General features: G+C 38.8%; 1 protein-coding gene across 1 annotated transcript in view; it reads left to right on the forward strand.

The window, feature by feature from the left end:
• The window catches only part of adam12b (ADAM metallopeptidase domain 12b), a 61,094-nt gene that overhangs the window by 20,931 nt on the left and 27,140 nt on the right, over nucleotides 1-13,023 (forward strand). The window contains exons 4-7 of the mRNA XM_030787413.1: nucleotides 7,251-7,329; nucleotides 8,800-8,876; nucleotides 10,177-10,363; nucleotides 11,689-11,754. Coding sequence (XP_030643273.1) covers nucleotides 7,251-7,329; nucleotides 8,800-8,876; nucleotides 10,177-10,363; nucleotides 11,689-11,754 — 409 coding nt within the window. The remainder of the gene's footprint in view (nucleotides 1-7,250; nucleotides 7,330-8,799; nucleotides 8,877-10,176; nucleotides 10,364-11,688; nucleotides 11,755-13,023) is intronic.

Raw genomic sequence — 13,023 nt, forward strand, 5'->3', positions numbered from 1 at the left:
TTGTAATTGGTTACAAAAGGTACTGAGTTTTGAGCTTTGGTCTCTAAAACACAGCTGGTTGTTACTACATCTTTAAAAAGTCTTCGGAGAATGACATCACACTCTTTTTGTCATAGGGAATCCAGGTAGGGAATTCGTTTTACAGTATGACGTATTTTGGACATGGTGAAATCAAACCTCTTTGTGCTTGTAACTGTATGGAGTTGTACTGAGTTGTAGCTGTACTGAGACCAGAGCAGTTGTAGCTGTTCTGAACTCCACATCCATATGAAGAGTTTTACTCTGTTAGATCTTAAGGTTCATCTTACCTCAGACATGTAGGTTACAGTGGGGAAAACCCCACCTAATTTAGCAGTAGAGATTATGAAGCTGAGTATAGTCGTCATTATGGCACGAGCACACGCACACACACACACACACACTCAGACGCACACAAACACACACACACTTTATTGTGGAGTGGGAGACATAATAGTTGAGTTTGCTTCCAACCCATTTCCTACATAAGCACAAAAACACACTCACACACACACACACACACACACAAGACTTAAGAGTCTGAACACAAACAATTGTGACAGCCTCCCTGAACTATTTCCAGTCATAGACCCACTGACCCAGATGGCAAAAAGAGAGCGAGAGAGAGGGAGAGAGAGTCAAAGGAAAGGGGTGGAGATGGCCTGAGAAAGACTGAATTTTTGCCCTTTGTCACCATTAGTTATTGTCAGTTCCCTGGCTCTGTTTTCTTATTTTAGAAAAAGAAGTAGCATGTGAAATTGCTGTACATTTTTTAGCAAGAAAGACAGGGAGAGAGAGAGAGAGAGAGAGAACACTGACCAGACTGGAAAAATGGAGAAAAGAAATAACTTTAGGGTCAGGTAAAAATAAATAACTTTCAGGACTGGGAAAGTCAATTTTGTAATCTGTCTGACCAACATCAGTTTCTCCCTCCATTTTTGCCAGTGTCACTGAAACCCAGTGGGAATGACAGCCAGCATGGTTATCACCATAGCAATATGATATAGGTTCTTACTCTATCGTGACCTGCTTATGCGGTCTTTGCTGGGCTCAGACGTGTAAGTGTTTTGAGTATAGCCTAGTTCTATTGAGACTCTAGGCTAATACCAGTACTTTACACTCACTTTGAACCTGCTTCCTTCCCACTCAGTACAGTCCCAGAATCCAGACCTTTTGTTTGAGTACCTCGGCATGCTTGAATAGGTGATTGAAAAGTAACTACCCTCAGTCTTTTTTTGAAGTCTCTCTCAGGCACACCATGTCCACCAGGAATACACATGCCCCCACTTACTCCCTCATACATCGTGCCACTTTTCTGTGGCGTAGTGTATTCGGAGGAGAATACTGTTGGCTTCACTCCACCTGTGACTGTGTGGAGGTGCTTGTCTGTCAGTAGATACCATTAAGCAGCGAGAAGGAGAGTGACCTTGGTGAATAGATATGCACGACCAAGGAGACACAGCCAGACGGCATCCACTCACACTCACAGTCCTGATCAGCAGAGCTGCACGGCTGGACTGATTTCATTCTTTCTGTGGTACGGTTGGATCAATCATAGAGGCAGACAAAGCCCTTTAATGTTGGTACTGGAGGAAACTCCACACTTGTTTCAGTTTTGGAATTGAGAAAGAAAACTGGAGTTGTGAGTGTGTGTGTTTGTGTATGTGTGTGTGTGTGCTAGAAAGTTGGAGAGAGTCAGTGTTGTGTCTGTGTGTGGGGGAGGGGGTGGGAAGTTGGGGGCATAGATTTTTTTTAAATGAATATGGGGGTTAACAGGAAAAGCAGAAAAAAACAGTACCTAAGTCATAACACAGTAAGACGTCATCAGACTCACGGTGGCAGTCTAAGTGTTAACTGCTGATGAGGAGAGAAGAGTTTTATCTGTACCAAGCCAAGAACTCTGGCCTCTGTTTTTACACCCCATTAGTGCATTTAATGTCTGCACCTGACACATTCTTCTAAAGCATAATTATTGCTCCTAGCAGTTTTATAACGTCCACCAGAGTTTTCCCTATAGGCAGAAATATGTCAAAGATAAATCAGTTTGATCACTTTGAAGTAATCATTTAATGTGTGCAGAGGTTGTTTGTTGGTTTGTTGGTTTGTTTGTGTGTGTGTGTGTGTATGTGTGTGTGTTTCAGGGCATTTCAGGACACATTTCAAAGGGGCATTTCAAACTGAACAAGGGAGGGAAAAAACTTCTTTGCAAACAGTGCAAGGACCAGAAATGACTTTTAATGGACACACACACACACACACACATACACACACACACACACGTATGCACTGACTGCAACTGACTTCACTATCACCCAGACAGTGAGGAAAGAAAAATATTTCCTTAGCTTTAAAAATGTCACATCTTTTCCCCCCCCCCCCCCCTCTGTCTGTCTGTCTCTCTCTCTTTCTTTCTGTCCCTCTCTAGTCTACAGCCATGCTGTATGTTAATCAATTGGAGACACAGCACAGTGTGGAAATAGCATTAGGCCATTGGAAATACTGAGGACTTTACTGAACTCTGAGCATTTTGTGTGTGTGTGTGTGTGTGTGTGTGTGTGTGTGTGTCTGTGTCTGTGTGTGTGTGTGCATGTGTGTGTGTGTGCATGTGTGTACGTGTGTGTACGTGCGTATGTCTGAGACAGAGTTTTTGTTATCTACAAGAGTAGCATAGTGGCCTGTGTTCATGACACGCTTCAACCCCAGAGAGAGGAAGAAAGGGTGAAAATCTGAATGAAGCCAATGAGATTACAGTTCTTGTGGGAAGGAGGAGGGGGCAGAGGGTGGTGTGAGGGGATTATGTTTAAACAGTTTAATGCTTTGGCCTGGAGGGGTTTGTGTTATGGTGAATTAAAGGGGTTGTATACGTTTTAAATGGGGCTTTAAACCCCCAAAGACAGTGTCCAAATGAAGCATTGCATATTTCCCATCACTGCTAGTAGCCTTTCACATAATATGAGATTATATAGATTTGCATGTGTATTTTAAATACATGACTGACATTCCAGCCTCTCTCTCTCTCTCTCTCTCTCTCTCTCTCTCTTACTTCCCTTATATGTTTCTGTAATGTTGTGAATGTTGGTTCTGACCTATTTTTCTTGTTACTGTTTTGTTCTGTTATGGATATACATTGTGCTGCTTAGTTCTTGGCCTAGCATCTTCTACACAAAATAAGCCCAAACAATCCTCAAAGGAGAAAGAGGAGAAGAGAAGTGATTGCTTTTCAAAACAAGGTTTTTGAAGGATAGATTAAGCCAGAGGCTCAGAGTGAAGGAGGGCAGAGGAAAGGAGAGAGAGGGTGAAAAATGGAGAGGGGGGGGTGGTGGTGAAAGAGGAGACTGAGCCTTACAGCAGATTCTCAGTTATGACAGAGTTTCATTGCTTAGGTAGAAGCTCATGCATTTTGAACGTGACAGCTGATATAGACAGTTATTAGATCATATGACAACTGGGCTCTGATCTAGTACGTTTGAAACAGACATCTAAACCCTTTGAGTTGAAGTAATAACACATGTTGAGTGTGGCACATATTTATATACAGTCTTCCCTGTATTTATAATACACTGTTCATTTTTACAGCATATGCCATGAGCATATATCTGTATCCTTGATTACCTCTGATACCTTTCATCTGTTTACCTCTGGATTTACAAGCAAAGGGGTTTTGTACTGACATTTTGTCATTTAGTTTACTGTCAGTTTCATTCATGGTCTGTCACTATCAGAGGACTTTTTTCACGCAAAGAAAAACCAAATGTGTATAGTTAAAATCAATCCTGATAATGTGTTCTTCCCAAGAGTGCCTTGTGTCTGTGTGTGTTTATCACAGTTCACCTGTGTCGTTGCTGTTGAAATAGAAGAGTGAAGTCAATATATATTGAATTCACTTTTCATGACTGTCATTCTGAGGTCAAGAGCACACGGTCCTTGACTGAACAGAGGAACAGACCGATGACAAATGGATTTAAATGAAACTGAGGTTTCATTTAGGCGGATTTGTTGTAGTTTGTACTTTGATTGAGTGGAGGACACAAGGAGCCATTCAGCACATTTTGATATGAACGTCTTCTCTTCTCTGAGCTCCACACACCTTGCTGTGTCTGAGGTTCTGGCCTTGTACATTTGACCCACTGCAGACTTTAGTACAGGAGTGCTCAAGCACACACACACACACACACAAACGCACACACGCGCGCGCGTACACACACAAACGCGCACACACACGCGCGCACACACACAAATGGGGGATTAGAGGTTGATGTGTCCGTGAGGTATTTGGTCATGTCTCTTTAAACTCTCAGATGTTTACAGGGGTTTGAGAGTACCACACAGCAGACAGTCTGAACTCCTCAACTGTACCAGACCACTCAGCACAGACAAACACAGTCTCACAGCAATCCTCATTCAGCAGATAACACTGTAGATAAATCCAGTCACTCAGATCATCTAACACTGTGAGAACAACATACCCACATTCACATACTGGACATATGGTTATAATTACAACCAGTTTGGGAAATCCAGCAGAAAATATATCACCATGTAGGCTAATGACAGAAGCCTCTGTTATGTTTTAGCCGCATGAGAAATGCTTCAAAAGTCAGACAGAAGTTAAATACAACACGCTGATTAATCATCACCTATTTGTTTCTTAACGGTGCTTTGAGCCACTGAGTTTGCTCTCAGTCACATGTTGTATTAACTGCAGTTAAAAAAAGAACCGTGTCAATACTGTGTCAACACACTCTCTCATAAAGCCAAAGACAAAAGGAAATAAATATAATCCACTGCAAAGATCAATAATTTGCTGTGGCTTACTGTCACAAAGTTACAACATGGAAGTCCAAAAATTTTGTCCAAATTCACATATGGAATGGATGCATGTTGCTTCCTATTTCAGCAGCTCACAATACCTGAAACCACAAACCATAAACCCTAAACCTTCAGCATGAGAAATAATTTAGTTATAAGAGATTAAATAAGTTTTTAATTGGTTTCAATTTTTTTTCTTTTTAAAGATCTTTAAACCCTATATTTTGTCCCTTGTTCTCTGCCTGAAACATTTGTAAAACATTATATGGGACTTCAAGAATTTTCACTTTAGGTCTATATGAACTGTCATCTATCTATCTATCTATCTATCTATCTATCTATCTATCTATCTATCTATCTATCTATCTATCTATCTATCTAATTATTTATTTGTTGACTTTTAATAGCAACTCACTTTTGATTATTCCCTCTGTGTTCCATTTACTCCGTTAATAGATTTTCAGAATCCTGTGGTGGCCGTCTGTGTAACCCTCAGTATTAATGGTTTCAGTTTAATATTGTAAATCTATAATTGCAGCATTACGCCTACTCGCCAGTTCTCTACGATTCTTAGTCCTCGGTGGATAAATTCCCACATTCTCGCATTCCCTCGTGCTTAAAAGTCATGCTGCGTTTGGGATTCGGATTCTGGTGGCTGTCACGCCAATTCCTACAAGACCAGATCAAAGCTTCCGGAATACTCTTTGAAGTCATTCCAACAATTTACTGTTACCCCATTGGTTTGTTGATGAGGTGGACTAGAGAAATGACATTGGATTGATTTCCCATCATTTATGAAAATGGTTTAATAAAATTAAATCAAATATACATTTCCCAGTAGACATGCAAAGAGTAAATCATATACCCTAGTGGCAGAAAAAGACAGATATTTTGGCAGTATGTTTGCCCGAAGTTTTTACTCAAGGTAAACTTGTGGTTCACTATTTAGTAAGACTTTGCCTCAAGAGCACAAATGAGCTTGTGTTACTTGTAGGGTGTTTAATGTTTAAACACATTCAGCAAGCACAAACACTTTACTGTAAGTCACGGTGTTGTACATTCAAGAAATATTAAATGAATAAATAACTGGTGTTTTCATTTGCTGGATGTATCACCTTTAGATAAAATAATATGTTCATAATTCCCACCTTTTTGCAGTAATATGCAATAAACTGAAGCCATAAGATGTAGCTGTGTGTTTGTTGTGCTATTCCTCAGAGCACATAAAAGCCATGTATATGAATTTTACAGGTTTGAAGGGAACTCTCTAATTAAAGTATGAAATGATTTGTCTCTGTTTAAGTATTTTGGAAGAAAATGTAAATATTACCTAATTATTACCAGCAGGCAACAAATAATCCACAGTGGGATAAGGCTATATAGACTACGAGCACGCACAGATATACACACTTACATTGAGCACACTGCCTCAGTAAGACCCATCCTCAAATGCTGGTTAGATGATTACATCAAGATTTCATCATGTCATCATGTTAAAATCGACACACTTTCATCTCAGACAACCTAGTCTGGTCTCAGCCTCTCCCCACGACCGTTTTACAACCAAACTCCAGCAATAACAGCAACACTATCCATATTAAGACTGTGTGCATGTGGGTATTTGTGTGCGTTTGTATGTGTGTGTGTGTGTTTGTCTGTCTGTCTGTCTATCTGTGTGTGTGTGTGTGTGTGTGTGTGTGTGAGCTTTTGTAACTGACGAACCTCAGTACAGCAAGATGTAATGCATCCAGAGTTTTGGAAGTGTGTGTGTGTGTGTTCTGTGTGTGTGGGTGTGTATGCATGACTCACTTCTGACAGGCCGATTGTGAGTAGGGCTCGTGCTGTGTCCCAGTTTGCCAATTTATCTGCATCTCTGAAAATCCAGTTTGCATTACACTCAGTGACTGACATATTTCCATAATCCAAAAATATGGATCCGTATATGTCAAGCAGCTTGCTTAGCATATCTGTAGAGCTCTGAGTTCAGCTATAGTTTATTTGTTGTGTTACTTTTTATGATAGTAACATTTCAGTAAACACACAGAATTCGATTAAAATTCTATGAATTCATATGACACTGCTTGTCTACAGGGCACATTCACTAGGCCTTTCTGTGCATGAGTATTTTTCCTAATGTGCGTGCACAAATGCACACACACACACACACACTCATACACACATACACGTACACACCTGCTGGCGCCAGTCTACAGCAGTTGGAGTGTGTGTTCACAGCAGCTACTTCCTTTTTTGGAAGTGTAATTTTATTGCCTAAAATTTAGTGCAGTATGTTTGTGTTTGCATATGAGTTTGTTACCATTTTTCCTCAAATAAGGTCTTTTTATAATGTTTCTAAGAATATCTCTGGCACATTTCTGAGTATTATCTAAAGTATTCTCTATTTTTGTATATTTTTGTTACAGGGGTTTGTTTGCCAGCCATTACACAGAAACACACTACAAGGAGAATGGAAGTGTTGTGACTGGCACGCACAAAGCTACGGTATGGTTGAAGTTGACTTATTTGGACTTTTTAATAGGTAATCAAAACCAAAAGCAGGGGCCAAATTTTGAAATTTCATCACTTAGCTGAAAATTTTGTAATATATCAATATGATCTAACTTCTAATGAAAGACATTACTCAGTGTGTCTATCTGCCAAACAATCATAGTGGAACAGAATGTTCTAGAAAGGAACTTTGAGCCCTTGTACTTTCCCTGCAACGCAGTCATAAAGCCACACAGATATTTTTTTTAAATACATCAAACCAGTGTCTGTATTACAGTTCGAAATTTTTTTCTTAACAACTGGACCAAAGTCAACAGATGCCTCATAACAGCAAGAAATCTAAGGCATCTTGTCAGTTTAATTAGATTTCTTTTGTCTGTGTGTGTGTGTGTGTGTGTGTTGAAACGTGTGGCTGTCTGACTGCTCGTCATCTGCTGGAGCCTGCTTGTTCTGGCTCTGTAGTGAAGCTGACATTGGGAGAGTACGCTGGCAGATCTGTCAGGATTAATTTGGGTCATCTGAAAAATTAGAGCTATTTCTTTATAATTAAATCAGCAATGAAAGCCACATCTGACACTTATGACAACACATTGCTTTTTTGTGACCCTTTAAAACGTTCCATAGACAGCAGACAAGTGCCTGGTGTCATATTTATGCCCCCCACCCACACGTAATATATATAATATACGTAAAATACAGGCTTTGTTCAAAGATGAATAAAAATAAATGATTACTTCATTCAAAAGAAGTAGACAGCAACTTGACAACACCTAAGCAAGTGCACCTGGGAAACAGTTTGTGATTTCAATTTGACTGACAATCCCATTTACACAGTCATATTTATAGTCATATATATATATATATATATATATATATAAAGTCATATTCTTTCTCAAGAAATGATAATTAATTAAAGACAATCAATAAATCCTAAACCTTTTAAATCCATTTATTTGAGAAGAGCAGGGCTGTTAAGCCTCAGGGCTCCCTCTTCTCAAATTTGATCATTTCAAAGTATTTCTGATCATATATTCATATGTTTTTGCTATGCTGAACATATGACTACTTATTAAAAATATAATCCTTTTCAGAAACAGTCCTGAAATATTGAGAATAATGTAATCACACATGTACATTCATCTTTATGTAATCAATGGCTGCTGGGCTGCTGTCCATGTTGCGTATTGTCTGCCTGCCCAGTCTTTCCTGTGTTTACTTATAATTACAAGTCTCTCTCTCTCTCTCTCTCTCTCTCTCTCTCTCTCTCTCTATATATATATATATATATATATTCACATGCACACATTCAAACAACATTCAAAATAACAAGGCAGATTTATTCTCCCTTTAAGTAAACTTTATGAGACAACAATGACAAATCAAGGCATATACAATGCTGACCATCCATCCATTTTAGCTCAGTACACACTGAATCAGTGGTTGTTATGTCAATGTTATTTTCAGACAAACTGCTATTACCATGGCACTGTGCAAGGACACACCCACTCTGATGTCAGCCTCAGCACATGTGCTGGTCTCAGGTTAGTGTCACATCTTCGTCTGACCCATCTATCAGTGTTCCTTAACAACAGTATGGATGAAAATGGAAGACAAAGTTATATCAGAGCATTTCACATTGTCCCAATCTTGAGGGTCTTCATAGCACCTGAGTAGCTTAAGTATGTGTCCCTATGCATGGAGAGCTCAGTCTAAACTTGTCTAATAGTTGTAAAATTGTCCAGTGGTTATTAAGTCACACCTTTTGTTTTCGAGATAACTTGCCTCGCCTTAAAAAGTGCATTTGGAGCCTATTAAACTGGCTCTCTCTGTGAAAACATCAATAAAATCTGTAGAGACCCAGTCATGCTCAACATAATTGTCTCGTTCAAAAAAGAAAAGAATAGTAAAAAAAAACAAACAAAAAAAAACAAGATGTGATGAAAAGTATTTAATATGCCATGAAAGATTTAATGATGCAGTAAAATGTAATTACAAAGAACATTTGGCTGTAGTAATTTTATTGTAGAAGGACCAGCTATAGAATTAAGTGTTAGTTCAGAGATTGATTAATCAAGTCTTATCTTATCTTATCTTATCTTAGAGCATCCCACAAATTCCTGGAAGTACCCAAGAACTCCCATTATATTAAATTCTATCAGTTTTCAATGTTCTTGTGTTAAACTCTCAGCCTCATTGGCTCCTCAGTAGACAATTGTTTGACATGTTTGAGGTGAAATGCAACAAAGACAAATTTGTTTTTAAGTTTTGTTGACGTGTATGCATGAGTGAGGAATGTTTAGCTCGGAACTATAAAAGTAATTCGGATAGTGTTGAAGATATAATGAATCTGTAGACAAACTGGAATTCCATAAAATTTCAGAAGAACTTTTCAGAGAACTTCTTGGTCAAACTACAAGACCAGCATGGCACTTAGCAGAAGCATACGCACTAATCTGCACCATGACTGTAGCATGTAGAATAAGCTTCGCCAGATACATCGCTCTGAACATTTGAAATCCTAAACAGTGTTCTGAACATGACTAAGAATTACTTCATAATTTTGAACATCATGTTTAAATCTGAAATGGGAAGGGGTTGGGATTCACATATAGATCCAGATATAGATAAAAGCCAAATTTTCCATCTGGTTTTCATTCATCCACTGAAATTATTACATCAAGTTTTCAAGATGTTCACCAGTGTTAATACGTGTCCCTAATAAATCTCAATTTGACGAGTCTGACTACATGATGGCACCGTGCTTATGACGAGTTAAGATTCTGTTTGCCTAAACGTTTTTTCTCTCTAAAAATTGCCCAAAATCCTTCTCTCCCCCTGCAGGGGCTTCATCTCCCTTGACAACAAGACACTGATGCTGGAGCCAGCATTTGAGCCAGATAACGGCACGCATGTGATTTATCGGGGAGAGAACCTGCAGCTAAACCGTGGCACCTGTGGACATGGACACAACACAACAGCCATCACCTCAAGCAATGCAGGAGGGCCCCTTCAGTTTTTCACCTCAAGGGTAGAAAAACAACAGAACTCTACAACCCACCCACTCCCACCATTCCCCAAACAAAAAAAAGTTTAAAGGGTTTAGGTTTACGATGAGATCATTTCAAAAGATAATTTTGGTGTTTTACACATGTTTCTCTAGTGATAGAATCTCACCAACAATCCAGTGATGTCTTTTTCATGACAGATATTTCTCTGTAGATCATAAGGCATGACGAATGAGGATTAAAGCCCTGAATAAGACATCAAAAGGCTCACATTACATCAGTACTGCTACATTTAAAGGAATGCGAACCGCCATGCTTATCAGTGACAAACTTCCTAAGCCAGTGAAACAATGCTACAGTGAATTTTGCTATCAAAACTCTGTGATATCTCTAGATACCATTTCCACTAAGGAGGAAAAAAAGGCTGTGTATCTTTATGAGACTACTCAGACAGGATAAGAAGGATATGAAAGCTGTCATATGGATTCTCTATAGGAGATGGCAGTTATGTAGAATCTCATCAGTTTTAAGAATGATGTTTTATAAGGAGATATCAAACATGAGCTCACCATAGCAACAAGAAATTGATGACATATTTGTCAAAACTCTACAGGTTGTCATCCCAATCTGATTATCAGATTGTCAGTTGGTGACAGCGTTACCATTATCTCCAAGGCAATCAGTCACTCAGTGGGCAACCCAGACAATATGAAGGGCTTTCTCTGATTGCTGATACCATCTTACTGTGATAAGAAACATGACTTACTATCCTTCTGTTCAGTTTGGTTATCATTCACTGCCAAAAAGCACTACATTGTGATTTTAATCCTAAAGGTTTGCTAAGGAAGTCTCTTTTTAAGACACGAATTTGAATATTAAATTGACATTTGAATTGAAGTTAATTTGAATAGAAATACTGAAGATGCTGTTGCTCTGAAATTCAGTCTGGGATGGAATTAGGAGTGAACAATATATTGTGGGCCAGTATATTATTCAGAAGTTGACCCAGTGTAGATGTTACCTGTATGTATGTGAGGGCATGTGCTTCTGCGACGTTCATCGAAAGGACTCATTGTTAAAATCCATTCATGAAGAGCTGTGTTAGGAAAAACAAAGCACATCATTTGTTAGGTCTGTTGTTCCTTAGTTTATTGACTCATTACATAAGAATGTTTAAAATCTTAAGAAGTATGATATTCTTAGTATGGCATTTTTATTTTAGACTATCAGTCCTGTGAACTGAAAATGACCTGTTTTCTCAATGCCCCCCCCCCTCCCTTTCTCTCCCTCTCTCTCTCTCTCTCTCTCTCTGTCTCTGTGTCTCTGTTTCTCTGGTTTGCAAAACAAGCATAAAAGACATGCACAGAAGACTACTAAGTATGTGGAGCTGATCATTGTTGCAGACAACAGAGAGGTATGTTGTTTTAGGCCCAGAGGCTGTGCTTACTTATCGTCTCCCTATGTCAGTCTATACGTCTAGTCTTTGTCAAATATGACTGCTCAACTGGAACACAGCAAGTTCAGGTACAAGGGACAGAGACCATATCAACACAGAGCAAAACCAAGAGAGAGAGTGCTAGAGAGTCTCCAATGCCCAAAGGGGAGCAAACTCACTGGAGTGAGTTTAAACTGACAAATTTGGAGTAAATAACATAAAGCAAATAGTGTGTTTAGGTAAAGCACACAACGAGAGGAAATTTAGGAGGAGCCTCTAGTTATGTTTTCACCCGAAGAGACCCTCACAAAAGCAGGACAGCGAGAGAGAACCTCCAATTCCACTTACTCAGGAACTGGGCCATAGCTCCCCAGTGAACAGACAGGAAACAGGAAGCATTGTGTATAAATCGTGTGTGTGTGTGCTTTCTCTGTGTGTTGCCTCTCTGCGTATCCCATCTTACTTGAGAATTTTTCCATCACATGGGAATAAACATTACGTTTCAATCCCTATGTGACAAAACTCCCAAATACAGCCAATTAGTAGAAATCCTTTGGGGGCAGTTAAATTAGACAAATATTGACATTGGAAGGTAATATCCTTAACAATTTTGAATGAAATTAAAAAGATGTACAAAGAAGTACAAAGATGATTGGAGAATAAAGATATTCTATGTGGGTTCTAGTTTCTTCTTTGGACTTTACTTATATCCATTCTAACAAAAGCCAGTAAATCGCTGATGAAATTCAATCTAGGGTCAAACCCAAAATTATGAAATTAGTCACAGAAAAGGGCTGAATGTCAATGCCAGAGATAATTAATTACTTGTTGATTCCCAGATAAAATGTATTTTAACATAAATGAATTACCCATTAATTGCAAGATGATGAAATAAGAAACTTTTTGAGGGGTTGGTGAGAATTTTCTTTTTAAATACACTTATTTAACTTGGTTTAATTGGAAATGCGTGCAAAATTATTCATATTTTTGTGTCATTAAAACAGGGACAAAGAATATGTAAACCTAACAACCGAGCAGAAAAGTGGCTGGGGAAAGACAAGGGAAAAAATGTAACCAGTGGAGAGAATAACCTTGAGATTCACAAACCAGGCTCTACATTGACAAAAAATGGGAAAAATAAAAGTCTAGATGTAAATGTTATTATACCTCAGACTGGTATAAGTATTGCATGGATCATTTTAAATTGAGCCAGCTGTCAACATAAAACAGCTTTGAATAGACATTGGG

Source organism: Chanos chanos, chromosome 10, assembly GCF_902362185.1.
Source record: "Chanos chanos chromosome 10, fChaCha1.1, whole genome shotgun sequence".
Lineage (NCBI taxonomy): Eukaryota > Metazoa > Chordata > Actinopteri > Gonorynchiformes > Chanidae > Chanos > Chanos chanos.